Genomic DNA, 23,857 nt, shown 5'->3' on the forward strand with positions numbered 1-23,857 from the left:
CTGTCTCGGGGTGATTTATATTCTTCAGTCTTTAGTCAGATCCCTATTAGTTTTAGCTTTTCTTCCTGGGATTCACAGACAGGATTTATATTGTAAGGTAAGGACCCTGCAAAATTAAAGCGGAAAGGTCTCCAGTGAGCAAGCACTTGGTGATGGTGGGGAGGAAGAACTTCCTTTTAACTGGAAGAGACCTCCAGCAAAACCAGGCTGAAACCTTTCACCCTTAAAAAATTAAATTAAAAAAAGAAACATCAGAACCCTTGCAGCTTTTAAAGCGATCCATCTTATTTAATGAGCAGTTCACTGTCACAGATCCTTTTGCAGTCCTGTTAGTGATTCTTTTTTTTTTTTTGTAAATTCAACATAAACAGACCCAGAATATCACATAAACTATTTCTTGGTCTATGTTGCTGTAAAATGTGCTCCTAGTATGTTTTCAGGTTAACAGTTACTTGCTTTAAAACCCTAAAATTAGGAGTCAGTAATGGTTCTCTTGGCACTGTTCAATATATAACACGATGTTTCAGGAAGGATACATTTCTTCAATAGATCTTCACTGAATTTAGTCATTACATTACAGATTACAGTGGGAAGGCATAAAATGTGAACATTTATTCCATCTTTATGATTTCAACTCCTAAATGTAGGAAGACCGCATGCTTCACATCAAGATGAAACCTGTTAATAACATTAATTGTGAGCCACAGCTCCTTGGTGGTACTGGTACTTGGTATCTCAACCAAAATTCTTAATTTTTGTAACATTAAATATGTTTAAATATATAAGAATATACAATAATCCTACAGGATAAAAACTATTTTAAGTGTATTATTTAGGAGAGAAAATGTATATTCTTTTCAAACTCTGGAGACTTACAATTCTAAATCACTAGAATCCAAAGCAGTGTTAAAAAATAAAACATTTTCCACATTATCAATCAGGAAAGAAACACAACATTAACTATTACCATGTATAGAGTACGTATACCATGTGTATGGTGCTTTATTAGTCCACCAGGTTTATGTCACAGCTGCCCTAAATCAACAGCATTAATTACTAAAATGTTTTATTCACCAGTATGCACAAGCCCTGTCATCAAAATGATATTTTTAACCCTAAAATATAATTATTCAAATTTTCAAATTTGCATCCACAAAAAGGCTAAAGTAATTTTTTTTTTTTTTTTTAAAAAGATGACAAATTAGTTTACTTTTATTCCACAACAGAGAAAAGTTTTGTGGTTGAACTGTTCACCTTATTCATTTGACCTCAGATTTCCAGAGTGCCAGCTCAAGTATATAAAAACATGATTTCAGGTTAAACAGATTCCAAAAATGTTGTTTTTGCACAGGTGGTTTTACACATTTGTTAAACCCTGTAATGTTTATATATGTAAATACAGATATTTACATATATAAACACAGTGGAATCTTTAATCCTTTTGGTTTCATTCAACAGAATGAAGCTAAGGCTTCAATGAATGAATGAATCCAAACATATTGCATTCATTTAATTTGTGTTTCAAAGAAAAGTGTGTTTTTTTGTTTTGTTACACTTGTGTGATGATCAGATTTTGGATTAAAGGCTTGGTTAGTCTGCAGAAAATTTTCACATTTCCCAGTTAGGACAAGGCTTCATATACACGACTTACTGGTCCTTTAAATGCTTCCATCAAGGAATAAAAGACAAGAAAGGAGCCGAAAGAGTTGTGTTGATGATTTATTCTTAAGGTAAACATCTTATTCAAAAATAAATTACCAGAGATATCTTTAAAAGACAGACAGACACCTTCTCCTGCCCACTCATCACAATCAAAAGCTTTTCCTGTCAGATCTATTCACGCGTTTCCGCTAACGTCGATCTTCACGAGGAGAAACTAAACCTACAGCAGTGACTTATTCTTAAACCACAGACTGGTAAGTTGATCAACAAGAGAGGAAAACAAAAAAATAACCATTTTCAACTGATTTGCTATAAAATGTACACAAAGTTTATTTAAATATTTAATCCAACGTACATGCCCGATTTGTAGTATGAACACATAAAAAACAAAAAAGACTGTACAGTACGGGTCTGGTGCTTAAGGTGAACAGTGGATGGAATCGATGTGAAAGAGACAGATGTGATGCAGCTGTTAGTGTAACGACTTAAATGATCTAAATAAATCTACCCTGTCTAACAGTCAAGCACATTTTATTCATCTCATTCTGGAGATCGAAGCTCTGACAGCTGCCTCGACAAAAAGGCAGGTAAAGTGTCAGGTAAGGGGTTTGGGGAGCGAGCTGAGAAGACGAGACCTACAGCACTCATGTGTGTCAGTTAAAGTAAAAGCTGATCAGCTTAGCTTCACCGGCACTGGTTTCACCTGAATCATGTCTTTGTGCTAAACTAACCAGCAGCTGAGTGGTGCTTTATGCGCATCTTCTCATCCAACTTTCAGCAAGAAAGTCGACAAACATAGCTCCTCAAACGTAATCCTTTAATTAGGTTTATAAAAAACAAAAACAAAAGAACAAAAGCATCAAATTTACCGTAAATAATGTACAAAACATCTGAGCTGGGGCTCCCAAAGCAACAGTCAAACTTACAGCCTGTAGGTCCTAAAACTGCAAACAATCAGCACTAGTGTGACTTAAATTGAGCTTTAAAATGAACTACCTCACTCTAGCTGGACTCTAAAAGCTCCTCATGATACAACACGGCTGCTCTTAACAGCATGCAGTGGGCCAAATTCTGTCAGGTCTGTTACAAGAAGTCCAAATATAACGCGTAAAGAACAAGAGGATTGAGACTCACGAGATAATCATGGAATATGAAACAAGCGCAAAGATGGGAGCCCAGATGTGGATTATACAAATGTTACCTGATCAACTTGTCTTCCAAATGTAGTGCAGAAAACTAATAAAAGGAGGCAGACAGAAGAGAGAGAGAGAGAGAGAGAGAGAGAGAGAGAGAGAGAGAGAGAGAGAGAGAGAAAAAAAAAAAAGAATTACAGCTTTGATTTTTGTCCAGAAGTCACATTTTCAGTTCAGAGTGGTAGATAAATATCTTTAAATTGCCGCCGACTCAGATTTTAATTTACTTTCACTTCAGTAGAATCAAGAGAAACTTGAGCGTCACATCTTCATGAGCTTTTTGAGTCGATTAGTTGTCTGTTCTTGCAGGCCAAGCTATCACCAGGCAGAAGAGGAAGTAAACTGAGCTGGCCTGTAAGACGAAATGAATTCAGTTTGCATCCAATGCTGATAACAGCTGCCCACAGCTATGTCAGTTTTCCCTGAATTACAGCTTAATCATGATACGAGTGCAGTTCACTACCAGCATCAATCTGTGTGTACGTGTGTGTCAGCCTTCAGTATGCATCACAATGCAACATGGCACACTGGAGAAGATTTGTCAGGTGTTTTGGCAGGAGGCTGGACTCTGCTCAGTCAACATGCAATATCTGAGCTGAGGCACTGGGGGGCGATGAAGAGCAGAGCAGGCAGAGGGCCTCAAGTCCTCGACAGGCAAATAAAAGAGGGGGGCAGCTATGTGATGAAGGACATTTGGCAGGAAAAACAAAAAAAAGTGGGTCAGCTTTGGTGATGAACTAGTTTCACAGTTCTAGGACTGAACACGCCGAGTGAGTGAGGAGGAGGATGATGAAGATAACAGGTAGAGTTGAGGAGGAAGAGCGTCAATCAGTCTTTAACCTTGTTTGCTGCGAGCCTTGTTCTGTCAAGCTGGCTCTAATAGAGTTCATCACTGTCTGTCTCATGTTATCCCCCATGTATTGTTCAGTAACTGGCTTCAGAACCTGCAGGAGGAGGGAAAAAAAAAGGATCTGCATGAACTGACGATCAAACTGATTATCAGTTACAAATAGTCGATAAAGGAGACAGAAACTGAAAGAAAGCAGGTTAGAGAACAAAAGCACTCAAAAGGAACAAAGACAAAAAAAAAAGGATGTAGTTTTCAAAGTGCTGACCAGGGAATCAACTGAAAACTCTTAAGACACGTGATTCACAACAAAGCCAAGGAAAAAGAAAACCTCTGTTTCTATCCACACAGAAAAAAAATAAACCGTTTGTGCAGTCTCCGTGTCCCAGACGTGCTCTGTGCTCACACCCAGTACAAAAATCCAGCATCATCAGACTGAAAATTAAAAATCAGGAGGCCAGCAAACTGAAGGTTTTGATATAAGATATACATGTCTACGAGTCTGCAAATCCACCAGCTGATCAGCAGTTAGTTGGTCTTCTTGTAGTTGTCGTTGAGAGGAGACAGAGCTTTGAATTCCAGTGTTGCTCCTGACGGGAGGGAAGGGAGGAGAGAAATAGGCCACGCCAGGCAGCTCCTGACGGACTCCAAAAGTTTGGAAATGACCTGAGAGGACAGCAGGGAGGAACAGGGGTGTTAAACAAGAGGAGAATCAGGCAGTGATACTGGAGGAGGCGGTGGGAAAGAAGTGATGGAAAAATAAATAAAATGATAAATAAAATCAGAACAGAGGAGAAAGGAAATGATGTAGGCAGACAAAAACTGGAATCAACATCTCTCACCTTTCTTACCATCCTCTAAACAGCAGGAGAGGCACAAAGAGAGACAGGAAGGTTGTTTAACGAGTCATAGAACATCAAAAACATTACCAAAAAAAACAAAAAGGGGAGGCAAACAAAAGGAGGATGAAGGATGTGCTGGCTGGGTTTCACTGGAGCTCTGAAAGGTGAAGTGAATATAAGAGTAACAGGATAAGAGGACAGGGAAAAAAAGGCTAGTAGACAAAGAGGAAGAAAAGCGTGGAAGGAAAAAAAAATACCAGATGTGCACAGATATAATGAACCTGGAGAAAAATAAGCTGTTAACTTAATGACTTTTACATTAACCTTCAACTTAAACTAAATACACAAAACAGTAAGAACAAATACATCAGAATTATACTCTGTGGATATTATTAGAAGGACAATAATTAACTGGCCCAAGATGAGCCACATAACCAATTATTCACCTGAATTATTCACACTACTCTCACTTCATCTCAGCATCAGATTAGGCTGCAAGCTACTGTCATTTCCCTTCACTAGTTTCTCACCGTTAAGCCTAGATTATAGTTGTCATTCCTGGTTCACAGAATGTAAATGTAATGTGGTCTTATGTAAATTCTCCATGGACGAGTCCATGCTTCATATGGTCACAAAAACCAGCAGGCACGCAGACGTCAGCACAGACCCTCGTGCTAACCGTCTGATGATGAAGTTTATGGATGCAGAATATATACACGTGTCCCTGCTTACGTGTAGTGTGTTAGTGTTAGTGCCTTCTTATTTCTCCCATTAGTAACACTTGCTTTGCTGCTGCTGTGTGATGCAGTGAACAGAGATATAGTTTATTAGATCAAATGGTTGTTAGTCTATCTTTTGAGTAAAGAATTAGGAGATGAAAACCAAGCCAGTCTATTGAAGTCTGTGCACGCACGCACACACACACACACACACAGACAGACACACACTTTTCTCCCTCCTCTCACACTGTCTACCCACCTGCACCCAGAGTGCTTCTGCCACCTCATCTATAATCGTTCCCAACTCCCGAAACTCTCCTGAGTACTTCACGTAACCCCAGGCGCAGAGCGACAGCAGCGTCACGCCCATGACCAGGTTAGCCAGTGCGGCTAAGGTGCTCAGGCCGATGAAACCAGTCACTCCAGACACCACATAGGTGATGAACATGACAGCAAAAAGCGTGGCAGGGGTGCGTGCTGCGTAGAAGATGTTTTTGCCATCGTTCTGCTTGGAGAGGTTGGTGTAGGTTTCCTCCAGCTCTGACTCCAGCTGATTCTGGTAGCGCTGGCAAAACTCCTTGCCCCCCATTTTCTTCACAGAGCGGAAGTAAGACACTGAGTAATCGCGGATCTCCTCGTGGCAGCGTTTCAGGTCACCTGGGGCGACGTAAGGCTTGTCCCCACCGCAGACCTGTAGGGAGGGGGAAATGTGAGATCAGGAGAAAGTCTTTCCTTCTAAATGTTTATTCCTAAGTAGTATGAAATTCCATGTCAGTCTGTTGGTTTGTTGGTACCTTATTACGTTAGCATTGCATTTACACAGGAAAATATTTACTGTATTTTCCTGAGTCAGTCATGTAAAATTAGTCAGCAAGATAGTTTTCATATACTCAATGCATCCATGCAAATACTTGACTGCGATACTATGAAAATTAGATCGATCACAACTACCAGCACTCAAAGGAAGGAGGTTGCAGTGATTTACTGAAACATGGTCAAACGTACATGGAAATGCATTGATAGGGCAAAAGCAGGGTTTGTACAATTCTAATGAACTTAAGATCACTTTATTATTCATTGTGGGGGGGTTTTCCTATCCAGGTACACTTTTACTGCACTGGCAGTGTCTCAGGGACTACTGTCAGGCTGGAAAATGTAGCCTGAAACTTTTTGCCCAAAATGTTTGATTATCAGGTAGGAAGTGCAGATTGATTAATCAGGCAGTGATATTCTCCAATTTGCTCCCTGGACCTGGGCACCTTTTAGACTTCATTCACGATGAATGTCAGGGATAAACCGGTCCTTACCTGCTCCATTTTCTTGCTGTACAGGTCTTTGGCTCCTGCCACAGCTGTCAGGTTGTTGGCCTCTGCTGTTGCCTAGCAAAAAAAATGAAAAGACAAAAAGACTGAGCATAACCCTAATCAAAACAAGATGACTTAAAAGATTCCCAATTACTGACCTGCAGCATGGTCTTTGGGTGAGGCAGCTCCTCTCCTTGGTAGATCTTTATGTAAGCCTGTAGGAATGAAAAATAAGGCACAGCATCACAAAAGTGTTTCTTGCAGTTAACACTGTCAGGTAGGTGAATTAACAAGTACTCCAAGTAAAACGCTGATGTGATCTTTAAAAAGTATTTAATACTGCAAAAACCCCTAAATATAATGTAATGCAAGTATGACTTGGAACACCTGTTTTAGAAAGTTGGAAAAACATAATCTGATGACAAAGAACTGAATAGTTTTGTCAGTGAGACCACAGTTTACCAAAAGCTCTGGATAGCTGTGTGTCGTTTATTCACTCTCAAGCTTTTGTGATTTATCAAAAAAGGCAGAAGGGTGTACAATTTGAAGCTTTGTATTTGTAGTGCAGGAGGTCAGTATGAAAAGCACTGGAATCATTTGTGCAAGCAGCTGTAATCCTGTATACACTGAGACCTCTGTCTTTTTTTAAATGTAATTTTATTTTAAGAACAATAGGTCATATTTTGGTCATAGACTGGTATTTATTTAAAATTATGCACTACCTTGAAGTACTCCAGAAGATCTTTGCAGGTGACCTTGTTGCCTCCGATCTCTTTCTCTACCAGCTGACTCGGTGCCAGAAGAAGAGGCACGAGCTGGGCCAACTCTTTTTTGAACTCTTCATTGATGTCTAAAACATGGAAAGTTGTGTAATTTCAGTCCAAAGTGCTTTGGCAACATAATCCTAGAAGTAAAACTTGGCACTCTGAAGACATGTTGTAATTCTCTTTTTATCAATATTAAGGGGTTAGGACAGCTATCATCTTTGAAGTTAGAAATGCCATTTAAAGAATCCTCTCTCTCCCAAGTTTCTGGTTTTAAGCCTGACAGGGACTATGCCATGCATAAATCCCATGGTGACTGGTTGAAAAATTGGCCTGAACAGGAAAGGGAGTGACAACAGTGTTCATCTTGAAAGGGAGGAAACAAAAAACTCCCATCAAAGTTAAAAAGAAGCATGAGAAGCTCAAAAATGGCTGCAGCGGACAGTTTTCATTGTGTTTACAACTTTGTATCACTTCATCTCCCTGTATGTTTTTAATTTGGTCTTCTCTGTGGGCACCTAAAGGGCAAACAGCCGTAAGAACAAGAGTTAACCCACAGACCAGTTTTGACACTGACTGAGGTCACAGCTACAACATATAGGCGCCAATCTACAAAGTTTTGAGCAGGCTCTGTGTACAACCAGCACCTACCACGTCTTTAGCCATTAGTCTACATTACTACTGTTGCCTTGTTCTCACCTCTCAGCCTGCCGTCAAATTTTGGGTTAGTAGCCACCTTCAGGCCAGGATGTGGCAGGAGGAAGCAGTTGATGTTGGAGAAACAGTGCTGGATGTGGTTTCTCACATTCTGCAACTCTTCATGCTGATTATGTTTAACCTGCATCGACACACACGGTGAAAATGTGAGCTTGTTACTGACTTTTTGTGTTTTTCAAGAAGACATACGCCATCCATAACAGGAACATTGTTAAAATTATTTGTGCTGCAGGAAGCAATAATCAATGTGTGAACATCAGGGTATGGTATGGTAGGGTAGGTTTCTTCTGTCTAGAAGCCTGCATCCTCTGACACTTTTTCCCCCTTTTACTTTCTGAATCTGCATTGAAATGTAATTCTCACCTGCAATCTTTTATCCAGAAATTCATTGCCTCCTTTCATTCCATAACAGTATTCATAAGGAAAACACCAATCCCGAATGAGGAACATTAGAGACTAAAAGACAACAGAACAGATACTCAGAGAATGTCTTTGATTTTATGAAAAAACTAAACAAAACCACAACATTGTAACTGAAATAAATTAGGCTATTTTTATTCATTTATTTATTTTTTACTTTTACTTGTTCACACTACATTTGTTTTCAGTAAAAGAGCTGACTCAAACCTCAAACACACATACACCATGAATTGCAACAAACACACAGCGAACAGAAAAAGCCAGTACCTGGAAAGGTTTCTCGGACACCTCTTCCATTGCAAGACGGCCATATTCTGTGAAGAGCTTCATATGAAAAGAATAATAAATGACGATGAAAGAACTGAATATTCTGATGGTACTTTTTGGTGGGAGAAGAAACAAAATGACACAAACCTGAAGGTGCTGCAGGTCATCCTCTTGTATGTTTGAAGAGAGATTGTACACCTGAAAGAACAAAAAAAACAAACAAAACTTAAATGTAATGCAAGACTTAAGTCTTAATATGTTAAAATAAATATGCAAGGATATTTTAGTCAAAGAAAAGACATGCTTTGAGTATCACCTGAACAGAGCTGGTCATTGTGCTGAGGGCAAAAACTGTAGCACTGTCTTTTATAGTAGACTGACTGTCAAATGCTCCTTGAGTGTCAACAAGGAGTACAGCAACCTGTCGGGATGAGATGAAACGAGTTCAAAACACATTCAGCACAAGTTTGTGTTGAAATGCTTGAAAATTCATTAATAAAAGATTAAAATAACTGTTCATGATAAATATGTCTGGTGAGGTGTGTGTGTGGTGGTGGTGATGGTGGGGGTGGGGGGGGGTTGCATCTACCTTGTTGCCATCAGGCTTCTCCACCACAAACACTTCACTCCAGACCTGAATTCCTGTGGTTTCCCTCTCACACCCTCCTCTCCAGGTGAACCCAGTCAGGGGCTCATCATTACCTCCTATCCATGAGTCTTTATCCTGAAAAGGAAAGACTCAAGATGAGACTGGGAGAGGATAAAAGATAAAAGTGAAATTTGCACAGGTGCCCAATAGGTCTTTTGTCAGTGCAGTGTGTCATAACGTTTCTGGGATGGTGCATGTAAGACTAAGGCAGTATGCTAAACGAAGGAAAAGCAACCAAAGGTTAATCACCATCAACATGTTTTATAGCATCTATGATGATTACAGCAACACGTTTGAACTAAACATTGTTCAGCTTGTGTTGATATCTCTTTTGCACAAACAGATGAATAAAAATGATTTCTTAATGTAGAATTTCACATAATATAATATAATATAATATAATATAATATAATATAATATAATATAATATAATATAATATAATATAGCGTGAATGGTTGTCTGTCCCTGTGTGTTGGCCCTGCGACAGACTGGCGACCTGTCCAGGGTGTACCCTGCCTCTCGCCCTATGACAGCTGGGATAGGCTCCAGCGCCCCCCGCGACCCTGGAAAGGATAAGCGGAAGCGAATGGATGGATAATATAATATAATATAACATATTATATTTTTGCCTGTCAACTGTTGGGATTGTGAGCACAAACGTCAATTAATGGTAACTCTTTGTGACAATGAATGTTTATCCCACTGACCACAAATAGGAAATGCAGGTTCAAAGCAAATGTGTGGTTTAAAGGTCAGAGTACAGATTCCCCATTAGTACATATCTGTGCTCTGTGTCCAAGTATGATGTGATGACAGATAATAAATACCTGCAGACAATACTCCCTGTAATAAAAAGGAAAAAAAGCTGCGCACACTTATTAAGTCTAGTGGTAACATTAACTCATGAATAAACTTGAATTAATTAACATTAACTTCATGAATGCCCATGTTCATGCCCAACAACTTTGAGAAATACCATACTTACAACACCCTTGTGTATTTCCTGGTATGTGGTCACGTGTGTGTTATTTGAAAATAAGTGTAAGGTGATCCTGACTGCTTCTGTGTGTCCAACTGCTGTTAGAGGGGCTCAAAGACTCACCGTTTACACTTGTGTAGGAAATGAACAAGATATTGTGCTCACGTGGACCGTGTGGACCTCACTGCAAATCTTACTCTCCTGGTTCAGCAAGTATCTCAGTACAAAATCAAAACTGGAAGCACTTGTCTTTGCTCGTCACCTGTGCATGCAAGTACTAGTTGAAGTGTCCTCTGCTGTCCTTGTTCATTTCTACCCAATTTCACAATCTCTACTGACTGAAAATGTTACTCAATAGTCACCCTCTGAGCAAGGATAAACTCGTATGTTTACTTAGCTCATGTAAACACATCTTGGGTTCAAAATTAGCACTAATGTATATCTCAGCTCAGTGAAACTGTGTACAAATGAAAGTAGTAAATTTTATATATGAGGAGACATCAATTTGACTGTCTTTATTTATATCTAAAGAATATCTTTAATATTGCGGGTTGTACCAGTATGATTAAAGAATGATTCTTTAACAACAATAACAACTACTACAGGTCTGACACAGCGTACTTTCATGAGCCTATCCTAGAAGTTATAGGGAAAGGGGTGGGGTACAGCCTGAACAGGTCTCCAGTGTATGTCCAGGACTAATACAGAAAGACACATTCATTCATGTTCTCATACTCTATGGCCAGCTTAGAATTACTTCCATGTCATGGACTGTGGAAGGAAGCCAGAACAGCCACACGGGCTGATAGAAAAAGATGCAAACCCCAGACAGAAAGAGACAGCTCAGAAAATTCTTGCCGAAATGCATGTTGGTCGATATTTCTTTAAATATTTGGAAAATGTAATGCAACTAATATTTGTACCTTTAAAAACTTTTTTAAAAAAAATCCCTACTATAGAAAGTGTAAATACAACAGTTGTCTCACCCGGTTGTGCATGTAGCGCAGCATGAAATCCAGCAGGAAGGACTTTCCCTTCCTAAAGGCTCCAGCCACAGACACGACAACCACGTTAAGGTCCTTCACATGTTTCTGCAGCAGGACTTCCTCCAGTGCCGTGGCGTTCAGCTCAAAGTTGTGCTCATTTGCCTGGACAATCTGGATGGGTCTGGCCACTTTTTTCTCTTCCACAGGCTGAAGACACAAGTTTGCAAACAGTCAGGTTTGCCAGGGAGGTTCAGGTGATGTTTGTAGTGACCCTCAAAGAACTCAGTTGGTCACATTATTCTCCTACGTGTTGCTTACGTCAAACATTTATAAAGGTATTGTTATATTTACATATCCCAAATCTCATGAATAGACTAATATGATAGAAAACACATCAAACCTTCACATCTTTTTCTTGACTCCCTTCCGTTGGTTGGGGGGTGGGACTGATATTTTTGCCCAAATCCATGGTTCTAGGAAACAAATCATTGTCATCTGCAGATTTCGCTTCAGGTTTTGGAGCCTTGCGTTGGGAAATGGTGCAATCTTTGAATCCATTGACACCTTTAGAGCCTAAGACCAAGTGGAGATAAAAAGCTAAAATGAAAGCGGTTACATAACACCACGCTAGATGATAAAAGATAAAGTGAGAAACGGGAATGTTGAGGCCAGCTCAATTTCTAAGGAAAAGCTTACTTCCTTATTTCTAAGGAAGTTTTAACATAATAACTTCCTTTAGACTACTGTTCTGTAAAGCTGGAGAGAGAAAAAAAAGCCACATGGATCAAACTAAAGACGGGACTCTTTCCAGCTTTGTGTATTGGGCTAAATGCTGCTAGCCACTCTGGTTCCCTTCATCTAGGTCAAGCTCTAAAATAGCTTTGTGCTGAAAATCACACAGGGCCAGGAAAAAAAGGACAAGTAAGTCAGCAGGACAGTGCTTTTAGTGTTCTTCTCAGCCTTTTTCCCCCAATTTCTGTAAATATTTACTGCTAACTCTTAAACCCCTTTCCTTAAAAACTGATTTCTTCCCGTATCATTGGCATAAAGGCAGTAAACATGAGTTTGATGAACTCCAAAATCTATTATTTATAGATGAATGGCTTCTTGCATCTTTGAATGACATACAAAATCATCTTTTAAAACAAAAACATTATCATTTTTTCTTTTAAAGATTCAGAATATTCACAGGTAAAGGCTAAAACGACACTCTATTTAAGTACACACTTCACCGTGTACTTAAATATAAATTACTGACAGCCTATGAAACAGGTTGGGTTACAAGTATTAACCTTGCTCATTCAAATATTTACGCGATTAGCCATTCATACCAAGTTGTCTCAGTCACGTCTGTCACAAGATTCAAATGAGCTTTCAGGAAAGCAACGTGACCAGTCTCTTCTAATTTGCTTGGCATTCTTGATAAGTACATGACCTCAGTCGAAGTCCTGATATTTACCCAAAAAAAAAAAAAAAAAAAAAAAAGGTATAACTATGAGCTCCTGCTTCATAGACACCATCAAGATACACAGCATTTATCAGGAGTAACAAAACTGACAATACAAGATAAGACATCACAATTATGAAAGTGGAAGGTTATGCATTACTAGTGTGTTTAACTGAAAAACAAATGGAGGAATTATACACAACTTCTTCTATTCATGACCACAAGCTGTGCCATTAGTCATTTTACAAGAAAGTTATTTTAAAAAGAAGCGCTATCACTTATGTATAACATGAATTTCAGTCGAACATTTTCACTAAACAAGAAAGTCAAGTCTTGAAATTAATAGTCTGTTTTGTGAGTCCGTGGCCTCTTACGGAAACTGAGCATGTTTTTAGATAAAGTGGAAATCCTAACGAAAAAAAAAAGTTCTGCTAGTACCGGTAGAGCATGTACACAAAAGATTTTTATTTATTTTTTTTAAATCAAGAAAAATGCCAAAATTGAATTATTTGCTGTTCTTCAAATGTGAGAATATGCAGATTTTAAAAAAATATTTAAAAAAAAAAGAGGAAATAAATGTTTTTGAAAATGACTTTGGTAACAGATCTTTTCTCAGGGAAACAAAGCCAATCAGGAAATATTCAGAGCACATATGACCAGAACATCAGCTAACAGAGGGCTTCAGTTGTGACACTTGTGTTCACTGCTGTGTTGCCAGCAGTGAACACAGCCAGCACAGAACAGTTGGTGTGCTTTAGAGAATATAAGCAGCTGCAGCAAGGAAAGCAATGGTGGAAAGCAACAAAGGTGATTATTCTTTGTTTAAGAGCGTACTAAAAACTAGCTGAGATCGGCAGCCATTTGGGCAGTTATGTTAGATTGTGAAATACACAAATAATAGAAATAACGCCTCAACTTCTTGCAGAACTTTTAAAGCAACTAAGGACCAGTATTTCCTGTGAGAGACACCCATTAAGTGTGGACTTAGGGTTTAAGCTCAACTTCGTATACATTTTAAATGTTCAAAATAATTTTTAAACCAAGTTTCTCCTAGCTCAAAATTGGATTTGGGAGTGGCTTTGCATGCAAGCGTGATTGACCAAATATCGTTGAAGCAAAGAATGTGTCCTGCCTTACTTAACTGAACCTTTTTCCTGTTATATTTGTCTACCTAATTCTTTACTTCTATAATAAATTAGAAGTAAATATAATATATTTATAATTCCATTTCTGAAATATATAAGGTTGTAGAAAGTTCTGTGGTAATTAGAGCTGGGCGATAGAACGATAACGATATGTATTGCGAAATAACTTTTTCTCGATAGAAAAATTAAACTATTGCGATAGGCCTCATCTCTCTTGCGCTCTTAAAAAAAAAGAAAAAAAAAGAACAGCCAATCCAAATTAAGTAGTGCAGAGCTGAACCAATCACAGCCGCAGCATCACGTCACGTGACTTGTTACATACAGCACAAGTGCCAAGCCGCACTTGTGTATTTGTTTGGGAAGCAGCCAGCCGCCGTGCCGCCTGGGTAATGGAGGAAATGAGTGTGCCCGCTAGAGAAAAATCAACCGAGAGCGTGACCGAAGGTTATCGAAGAGAAAACAGACGATGGTTCCAATGCCGGAGAGATTGTCGAACGGAAAGGCCATAGAAGTTCCGTAGTGTGAAGGTATTTCGGATATTTCAAGTCTGACAAAAAACAGAGTAGCGCGCATTGTAAATTGTGCCGAAAGCAAGTCTGGAAATACAATAAAGCGGTGCATGCTCAATCTCTGACTGAAAGTGCTAATTCGTCATTCGGCTTTTGTAAGACTAAAGTAACTGTTAAAACTGTTTGAAAAGCTAAGCTATACAACAAGGAGAGATTGAGAATTTCCTTTTAGTTCTCAGTTTATTTGATATTGACAAGTTAGTCAATTTTGTCTGATCTTCTGTAAAACAAACTAAGATTTTTAGAATTAATATTTTGTTTCTAAGTGGAATTGACAATTTAGTAGTCTGTTTTGTTTGTTCTATTTTGAAACTTAAACGCTTTAGCGGCTGCCCTTTGTGTAGTTTGCAATATTTGCAAATCTACCCTGTTGAACTTATTATGGGAAATAAATATTTAAATCAAAACAAGCTGCTGATTATTTCAAATATAGTTATTTGGCTTATATCGTGATATATATCGTTATCGCCTGAAATGAAAAAAACATGTCGTGATATGAAAAAATCTTATATCGCCCAGCTCTAGTGGTAATGGGTCAAACTTTTCTAATGGTGTGATACTTGGACTTCTAAGCTCCTCATCTATGATGTCTTGCTTCTTTTCTTTCTGTAATATTTTACTTCTACTAATAATGTGGATCTTTGGACTAGGGCTGTGCGATATGACCAAAATCTCATATCCCGATATTAAGACATCTATCGTCGATATAACGATATAAATTACAAAAATGTAACATTTCCTGTAAATTCTGTGAATCTCGGGCAGCTCGACTTGCGTGAAGTGTTTCCAGCTGGGCGTCGTGTACCTGGAGTCCAGTGTTTTAACAGATGCATGAAACGATACATTTTTAGACATAGGTTGTAACTGCCGCCGTTTTCTTTGTGAGTATTTATTACACAGCGTGCTGCGGAGAAAAGTCTGTTCTAACGTTTGAGTCTAAGGTTTATTTTTTAGCACCTGACGGCTCTTTTTTGCTTCTCATCCGTAAATACTCTGCATCTTTCACGTGACTCGTTTTATTTTGAAAAGCCTCAACAGGATCTTGAGCTTTATTGTGAAAGGTTTATGTGGAAAATAAACAAGCGGACACGCCATGGTTTTACCGTCGTTGTTGCTAACGAAAACGCATAAAAAACAAGCGCTTGTCCGTCCGTAGTGTGGTTATATTAAATATAAGAGAAAGAGAGAACTTTAAGAAATTAATATAGCCACTACAGTGACCATCAAAATGATGAAAAAATATTGCCGTAAACAGTTTATTTTGCGACACCACGAAACAAACGATAGCGTAAAATGAAACGATAGACGTTTTTCTATCGTCATCCGATATATATCGTTATATCGAACAGCCCTACTTTGGACTTTACCATTAGTCTAATATTTTGAAACCTCACGCTAGGTTTTCAGGGTTCAACAACAATGTTTATTATGTTTTCTCACAAAGGAGAAGCCAACAATCAATATTTTTTTTAAATAACCTGAAGATTAATTACAGCTGTTTAACAGTTTAAGCTTTTGAGAACATCAGGTGATATTTCTTAAGAGAACAACTGTAAATAGGACACCCAAAGACCCTCTTGGAGCTGCAAACGGGCCACAGCGGTGTTGTAAGCACAGGGCAGTTACAGTAATCTCCTCTGCACACAAATTAGCCCTGAGCATTTCCTTAGTCCTTGGCACTGCAGGTTTCCATCAAGACCAAAGCAACACTTAGCAGAATGAAGTGGCACAGACTACAGAGACCTACACAAAGACTGTGAGGGGCCTATGTTGCAAAACAAAAACAATATAGGCCGAGTATGCAAGAAACCATAACAGACAGTAAAACCCCACTAGCTCTGCTGATATGTGCACTCACTACAACACTAACACTTCATGATATATTAGCAAATGCACTGCCCTGCTCCTCAGCTTCCAAAAAATGAGGACAGGCCTAAAATTAGCCTCCTTAACTTGTTATCTTATGGTGGCACAGAGCAGATGTTAACTGGCCTACATGATTCCCTGACACACAGTGCTAGAATGATGAGGAATTTGCATCACACAAGCATAAAGCAGCACACAAATCCTAGAGATATGCATGACTAGTTGACAAGCCATTTAAACACTAGATCCCTCGTTAGATGACATTAGAAAACAAATTCTTCTTATTTTTTTAATAAGTGTAAGTGTTAATGTGAAACAATCCACATCAGTTATCTATTGTTTGAGATGCTCCAATGCTACTCGGGATGGATTGAAACATCTCGATTTCTGTGACAGAAAGATGTAAACAAGCAAAGTGTAAGACAACCATGCAAACCAGCGCTGCTTGTGGTGTAGTCAGCTCTAATCAGCACTGTAGCGATATGTAAACACAATCTGGACGCTAAAGGGAAATTTATTCCTCTGTGCTCAATTTTTGTACAGTATGCAAGTCTGCAACTGACCAATACTGCTGCTAGAACTAATACTTGTGCATTGTGTGCCTGCAGTGATCTGTAGTTATGCCGTCGAAATCTGAATAATGGCTGTAGGATTAACAAGAAATGTAAAGGAGGAAACAATAGCATAGTACAAGATGTTGTCATTTGTAGAGGTGAACATCAGGTTACTGCAGTAAGGTTTCCGAAGCATTACACAGTTATCTTTAACTATCAAGTGCAAGAATAGTATGCAAGGTAGCCTACATCTCAGCAGCATATCCCAAATGAGCTTCCCTGCCCTCACCCCCTCCCCTCAACTCCTGCACTACATCTGAAGCAGACTTTGATAAAGCTACAGTCCAGTAACTTAAGCAGCTGTCTAAATAGGGAATGTTTCCTACTTTAAACAGGCAATGTCTATGTAGGAGCGCAAAAATTACAAAGAAAATGGCCTTTGGGAGTAAAACTGTATTATAAAAAGAAAACATCATATCCAGTTAGTCAAGCATGATTAAACAATTAACAAATAAGATTTCTAGTTGAGTCACAAGAGACAAAACTGGCATTTAAAGTGTTGGGGGGAAAAAAAGGGAGAAAATTTCAAGCAAAAATCTGTTGCAACCACAGATTAGTAACACCAGCTAGACACAAGCCCGGTTAAAACTCCTCCTTCCAGCCGTAGCACATCCAGAATATACATGTTAATTACTAGGTGATACTATTTTATTCAATACATAAAGAAGGAAGAGTTCACTGTAGGCTATTAAGATGCAGCCATGCTAAATTCCCTGCACTCCAACACTAAAAGACAACCTGACTTGGCCTCTCTGGACACGAGTCAACAAGGGGAAATGTTGAGTTGCAGCAAGCAGACCAATGTGGAGTCTGCGAGGACAAAGTGCAGATTAAGAGCAGCCGGAGTGAATGCTGTTGTTGCCACAGAGTCAGCTGATGTGTTCCAAACTAGACATAAGGGTTATCACGATAAGGATTCCTGACTGTCACAGCAGCAACTCTTTAGTATTCAGTCAAATATTTTGGCTTGGTTTAACCAATGTACGCTGCATTAAACTGCTGGCAACAGGACTATTTTCTACATTTGTAAAACAAGTTGAAGTTATGACAAAATAGACGGGAAAGATGTGACAGGCTTTTAAAAATATTTAACATTAACTGTAGGTTTCAACATAACCATTATGACCACAGCTCAGTAAAGCAGTGAAAAGTATCATGGGCAAGTTAACAGTCCAATTTAGACCAATAACTATTATATGATGGTTTATGGTGAAGCTGCAGCCTCTCCTTTCTGTTACACACAACTGGTAGCAAAGATATAGCACACCACTTCTGTTCACTGTATTACTGAAACAACTGTTGCAGGTAAAAGCCAATACAATGTTTTATCAAACCGTCTGTTTAACAGGGTTGAACATGAAAAGAATATCTTGTTGCCTGAGCACAGTCCTAATGAGGTAAAATGAAAATTGCCTTTATGCAAACTGCTGGTTTAGCCTGGCATGACCTTTAAATAATGGCAGATTTCCTGTAAAATTTGCTGCAGGGTGAAATCAATCATTCCACACCTCTCTTTCTATCTGTAAAGGAATATAGCTTTAGTTGCCTTATTTATTTTTGCAGGTTTAGACTATTTATATGAAATCTAAATCACTTTCTCGGGGGTTATCTATTGATGTAAACAGGATGTAAATAGTTACCTTACTTGACAAAATGTTTTTCCGTGTTATTTATGGTTATTTGATAACGAAACATATATTTTAAGGTTAAGTAAACAAAGCCCAACTTTTAAACTGATTAAAAGTATTTTTATACTGTTGATTTTTCCTTTTGGGGGAAGGTCACAATCCCTTTCCTGGGTGTCAAAAGCTTTTGTACCCTAAAATGAAATCTAAAAAGTTATGCTATAACAGATTGAGGTAATAGGCTATGTAGTTTTAGCAGACAATGAAATATACTGTACTGTGAAATAGGGCTGAGCCATATCATACCGTCCACGGTAATACCGGTATAATGTTGGGCAACGATAAGAAAATGAATTATCGTGATAGAATATGGGTAAAACGTGCATGCGCAGTGCCTTTGTTTTCATACCCACATGGCGGAAAAAGCATGGCGGCGACGGAGAATGAGGAGGGCGAAAGCGGATCGTTGAATGAAACAGATGAACCAGAATTGGTTTGTAAAAATGCTGCAACTTCAGTTTAGCTTTCGTCCGTCAGATACACAACAAAGCACTATTTTTGGTAGAGCATGCTAGCGGGCCGTCGTTATTACCGTGTTTTTTGGAATATACGGCACACTTAAAATCAATCCTTCAATTTTTCTGAAAATCGACAGTGCCCCTTATAATCCCGTGTGCCTTATGTATGAATTCTGGTTGTGTTTACTGACGTCGAAACGATTTTATGTGGTATACATCTGTCAAATGTTTTAGTACGACTTTGCTAAGCTACGAAGCCGCACCGCTTGATGGATTGTCGGAGCATTATGGCTATCGTAGGCAGGAGCCTCGTGGAGTGATACGTACTGTGCTTCAACATAGTATTACCGTACTGTGTGTATAACCTCTTTAAGTTCTGTGGATATGTCGGCCAATTTCCACTGGAAATGCCTTTTGGTTAAACTGTCAGCAAGAAATTTGCATTTGCACTGTAAAATTTGTATACAACTTTAATGCACATAAAAAACAGCTGCTTGTTTAAGTGAAAATACATTGACTTTTTTTTTTTGCACTAATAAAGTTGTGGAGTTGTAACGTATTTTGTCTAGTGTCAATTATATCGTCAGTTATATCGCAAATTTTCAAATGTATATCGTGATAAATATTTTTGGTCATATCGCCCTGCTCTACTGTGAAAAAGTATTTGGCCCTTTCTGATTTATAATTAAAAACAAACTAATTGTAATATTAGACAAAGATAATCCAAGTACATAAAAACATTTATTTTTAAATGATTTCATTTATTAATGGAAAATTACCCCAAAACACCTGGCCCTGTGTGAAAAAGTAATTGGTCCCTAACCTAATACCTGGTTGTGCCACACACAGGGCTTGCGATAACAATGAGTCTTACTTTACTGTGGAGGAATTTTTGCCCACTCTTTTTTCGCAAGTGCTTTAATTCCGCCACACAGGAGGGTTTGAGATTGAACAACCTGTTTAAGGTCATGCCAAAGCCTTTCAATTGGATTTAAGTCTGGACTTGACTAGGTCACTCCAAAACAATTATTTTTAAACTATTCAGAATTGGACTATTCTGGTGTGTTTCAGATCATTGTACTGCTGTATAATGTGAGTGCGGTTGAACTTGCTAGTCACATAGTCTCCTTCAGGATTTCGTGGTAGAGAGCAGAATTTATGGTTCCATCAATTAGAGCAAGTCGGCCAGATCCTGACTTCCAAAAAGTTTAAATTTTTGTCTCATCAAAACACAGAATACTTTCCCAAAGGCCACTCCTGGGAAAGTTCACCACTGCTCCAAGTTTACTCCATTTGTTGATAATGGCTCTTTGCTGGAGTTTCAAAGCCTTGTAATCCTTTCCAGACTGATAGATGTCAATGATTTTGTTTCTCATTTGTTGAGTTTCAGTAGAGTGTGCCTTGATGTGTTACTTTTTAAGACGTTTTAGCCTACTTCACTTTGTCAGACAGGTTCAGTTTGCATAATTTATTTATTCAACAGGTCTGGCAGTAATCAGGGCTGGGTGTGACTAGTAAAAGGTTACAACAAATGTGTTTAGTCATATTTTATAAGGGAGGCTACTTACTTTTTCCACACAGGGCCAGGTAGGTAACCTTTTTTCCATTAATAAATTACATCCTCATTTAAAAACTAAATATTGTATTTACTCAGGTTATCTGTGTGGGGAGGGAAAATAAAAACAAATGGCAAAACCACTTTCCTCAGCACTGAATAAAAGTTGCCCACTGGGATGAAAAAAAGGCTTATCACAAAGACATATTATCATCTGGAAAACGTTAAATTCTCGCGTGTGTGTTAAAATTGTAATACAAAGCTCTGACTTATTAACATCAGAACTACACTCAATGGCAATGGGCTGATATAACTCTGCCAATGAATATGCAAAATACATAAAATTCAATACAAAAAAAACACTAAATGAAAAAGAGACATACGATCTACATTATCTTCATAGATTCATGGCTATGATTTACTTATTTTTTATTTTCTGCGAAAAAACATAAGCAAATGCAGATCTGATTGGCAATTACCTTGTTTAGGTCTGCTAACAAAGTGAGCAGACTACTTATAGGGTATGTAAAAATATCCCAGTCATTAGTGGGATGAGATTAGCGCGACGTTACTCGATTTGTATAGCCTACAATCCGGTTAAAGGACATTGGTTTCAAACTTAAGAATGAAAGCACTTTAAGGCAGCTCAAAGTGAGCATGCAGGATGTGGAAAATTAAAAAAAAAAAAAAAAAAAAAAGCGCGGACAAGCCGTGGATTCTTCCTGAAACCAGGTGAAAGTGACGGCCCGGACAAACGAGCAAACAGGTGTCGCGTTTGAATTTTGTATCCGGGTTGCACCACTTTTCTACAGCTGCTTTTTCTCCCGAAGTTACTTAAGAAAAAACCTACACTTTAACAGAAAGGACTCAAAACCCGATAAGACTCATTTCAACTCAAGTAAAATTCGCAGACTTTAAACCAAGTTGCCTCTGTGTTTGCGAGCTACACCAGACACATTCTGGCCGGGGTACCGCATTTGGCAGGACACCACGGGTCTCTCCAACTGAAAACAGAAACGTCTGGCTAACGGTAAAGCCCCCTGACTGGGACAAAGACCACAGAAACATAAACACTTTAACTCGTAAACGCGGTCCCGGCTTCACTCTCCTCATCAGCTCGCTGTCACACGTCTTTTCGCACAAATAAAAATACTTTACCTTTGCCATCGAGTGTGTGGTTATAGTTGTTCTCTAAGTGAGTTCTGTTCTCCAACCCGCTCTCCGCCGCCATCTTGGACTACTGAAACCTACCGTTGCTGACGTCAAAGGAGCTTTTTTTTCTTCTCGCGCACTCTGCTGAAGTTTTATCCCGCCCCGTGGCTGCTGCCGCAGCAATGCAAACTATTTACAGATATCCCAGAGGCAAAACAAGTTTTTCTTTAATTATTTTACACCACACGTTCAACTAATCATTGCACCAATTTAAACTTTAAATTTCGTCCCCCTGACACCAGCATAAAGTCTGATTTCAGGGGCGTAGCAACCCCCTGAGTTCTCTCAACCCCCTGTTGCAGTGATTCCCAAAGTGTGAGCTGCAGCCCCCTGGTGGGCATTGAAAGCACTTCTATTGGCATCTAGGGTTTGTTTACTACAAAAATATAATTTAAAAAGTATAGTTATTCTTTATTTATTGAAGAGATCAGGACCTTCGTGGGGGATTAGCACCTCCAAGTTAGAGGCCATGGCTCACTTATAAAATGGTGAACTCTAGGTTGGGAATTAGTTGCTGCTGTTCAACTGGAGTTCAAATACCTTTAGGTCTTGCTGTTGTCTGGTGCATCATTAGCATCAGTGTGGATGCTGTACTGGTCTGCAATGGACACTTTTCATTGCTTTTAACACTTGTTACTCTTTCGGCTCTTTGTACATTATTACTTTGCTCTTCCCAGCAACAGCATAAGCAAGAATGGCCAACAGACCAGTTGTACCAGATGCTTTGTACATTGCCTCCATCAGACAACAGAGAAACTGCTGGTAGACAGGCCATTCCCAAACTGCTGCTGGGTCAATAAAGAAAGAGCAGAAGTTGAAACAGTCAGCTCTTAAAATACTCAAGGGAGACTGACCAGGTACTCAAGTTGCACCAGTAAACCTCACCTACCAGGATCCTGCAAGATACCACAGAGGGACAAACAGTGGGAATCACAGCCAAGGTAGAGGACTGAAAGAATGAGATGGTAGATACATGTGGGGAAAATAAACTTCCTCCTGAAGGTGTCTGGGCTTTTCCTTTTCAGATAGCATTAGGAAATGGGCCATTCAGGAGGAATTCAGAGTAGAGTTGCTACTCCTCGTTATTGAAAAGGAGCCAGTTAAGATAGTTGGACAACTCAAAGGAGTTTTGGGGCATGTCCTCTTTGGACATGGGAGGAGGCCATGGTTAGAGCCAAGGCATGCTGGAGAGATTAAGCATCTAGACTGGCTTGGGAAAGCCTCAGTGTCCCATCAGAAGAGCCAAAGGAGATGGTTGTGGGTCTCTTTTTAGACTTAGTTCCAATAGATGCCCATCTTCACATAATTTAAAAAAACATGTTTACAGCTTAATAAAAAAAAAACTGTTTTAGTGTCCATGCATAGTTTCTTTTTGTAATATTATACAAAGAGTCAGGAAATGTGATGAGAGCTACATGTGACACATTCAGAGCTGCTGCTTTAACCTGGCCTTCATAGCCACAGCATTATCGTCTTATTCTATTTTTCTGTTGTTAACATGACTAGGTCTCATTGGTTCACTAATGCTACCATCATTTGCAACATTGCTTCCCATCTGTAGAGTGTGAGATAGGGATCTTGAAGGAAATTATATCCATTTCCTCAACATTTTGTGGGATCCTGCCTGTACTCTTTATTGTTTGGGTGCTTCACTTCTCTTCTCTACTACTCTTGTTCTTGTCTAATAATCACAATCAGAAATACATCTTTACATACAGACATACTTAAAGGAGCAGAATAAATTATACTTGAACAGTTATTAAGCCAAGGAAAGTTTAAAAAAGAAAATCAAAAGTTGAGTGCTTTCATGTCTACCCCTTGTGTGTTCTTTCTCTCTCTCTCTTTTGCTCTGCTTTCTCTCCCTCTCTCAGGTGGGAGTAATTAATGATTGCTCTGTCCTCTATTTAACAGCATCCTTTGGTCCCTAGTTTCTTGTGAGGCTTTACTTTTTTTTCC

The 23,857-nt window shown here is 38.9% G+C and overlaps 1 protein-coding gene across 2 annotated transcripts; it reads right to left on the reverse strand.

Annotated features, from left to right (window-relative positions):
- Positions 1–1,836: 1,836 nt before the first annotated feature.
- LOC100690786 (atlastin-2) lies at positions 1,837–22,118 on the reverse strand. Of its 2 annotated transcripts, XM_005474314.4 has the most exons (15): positions 21,848–22,118; positions 11,751–11,923; positions 11,351–11,557; positions 9,325–9,459; positions 9,052–9,156; positions 8,883–8,933; positions 8,736–8,792; positions 8,412–8,504; positions 8,031–8,169; positions 7,290–7,417; positions 6,726–6,782; positions 6,571–6,642; positions 5,523–5,954; positions 4,193–4,368; positions 3,658–3,799 (listed from the first exon to the last, which is right to left on the reverse strand). In XM_005474314.4, the coding sequence occupies exons 1-14, from the start codon at positions 21,918–21,920 to the stop codon at positions 4,231–4,233; spliced, it is 1,860 nt and encodes a 619-aa protein (XP_005474371.1). In that variant the 5' UTR covers positions 21,921–22,118; the 3' UTR covers positions 3,658–3,799; positions 4,193–4,230. The 2 variants fall into 2 exon arrangements, with proteins under 2 accessions (XP_005474372.1, XP_005474371.1); XM_005474315.4 differs by lacking the exon at positions 4,193–4,368 and having other exon boundaries at positions 1,837–3,799; positions 21,848–22,112.
- Between the last annotated feature and the right edge of the window lie 1,739 nt (positions 22,119–23,857).

The sequence above is a fragment of the Oreochromis niloticus genome, linkage group LG13, assembly GCF_001858045.2.
Source record: "Oreochromis niloticus isolate F11D_XX linkage group LG13, O_niloticus_UMD_NMBU, whole genome shotgun sequence".
NCBI lineage: Eukaryota > Metazoa > Chordata > Actinopteri > Cichliformes > Cichlidae > Oreochromis > Oreochromis niloticus.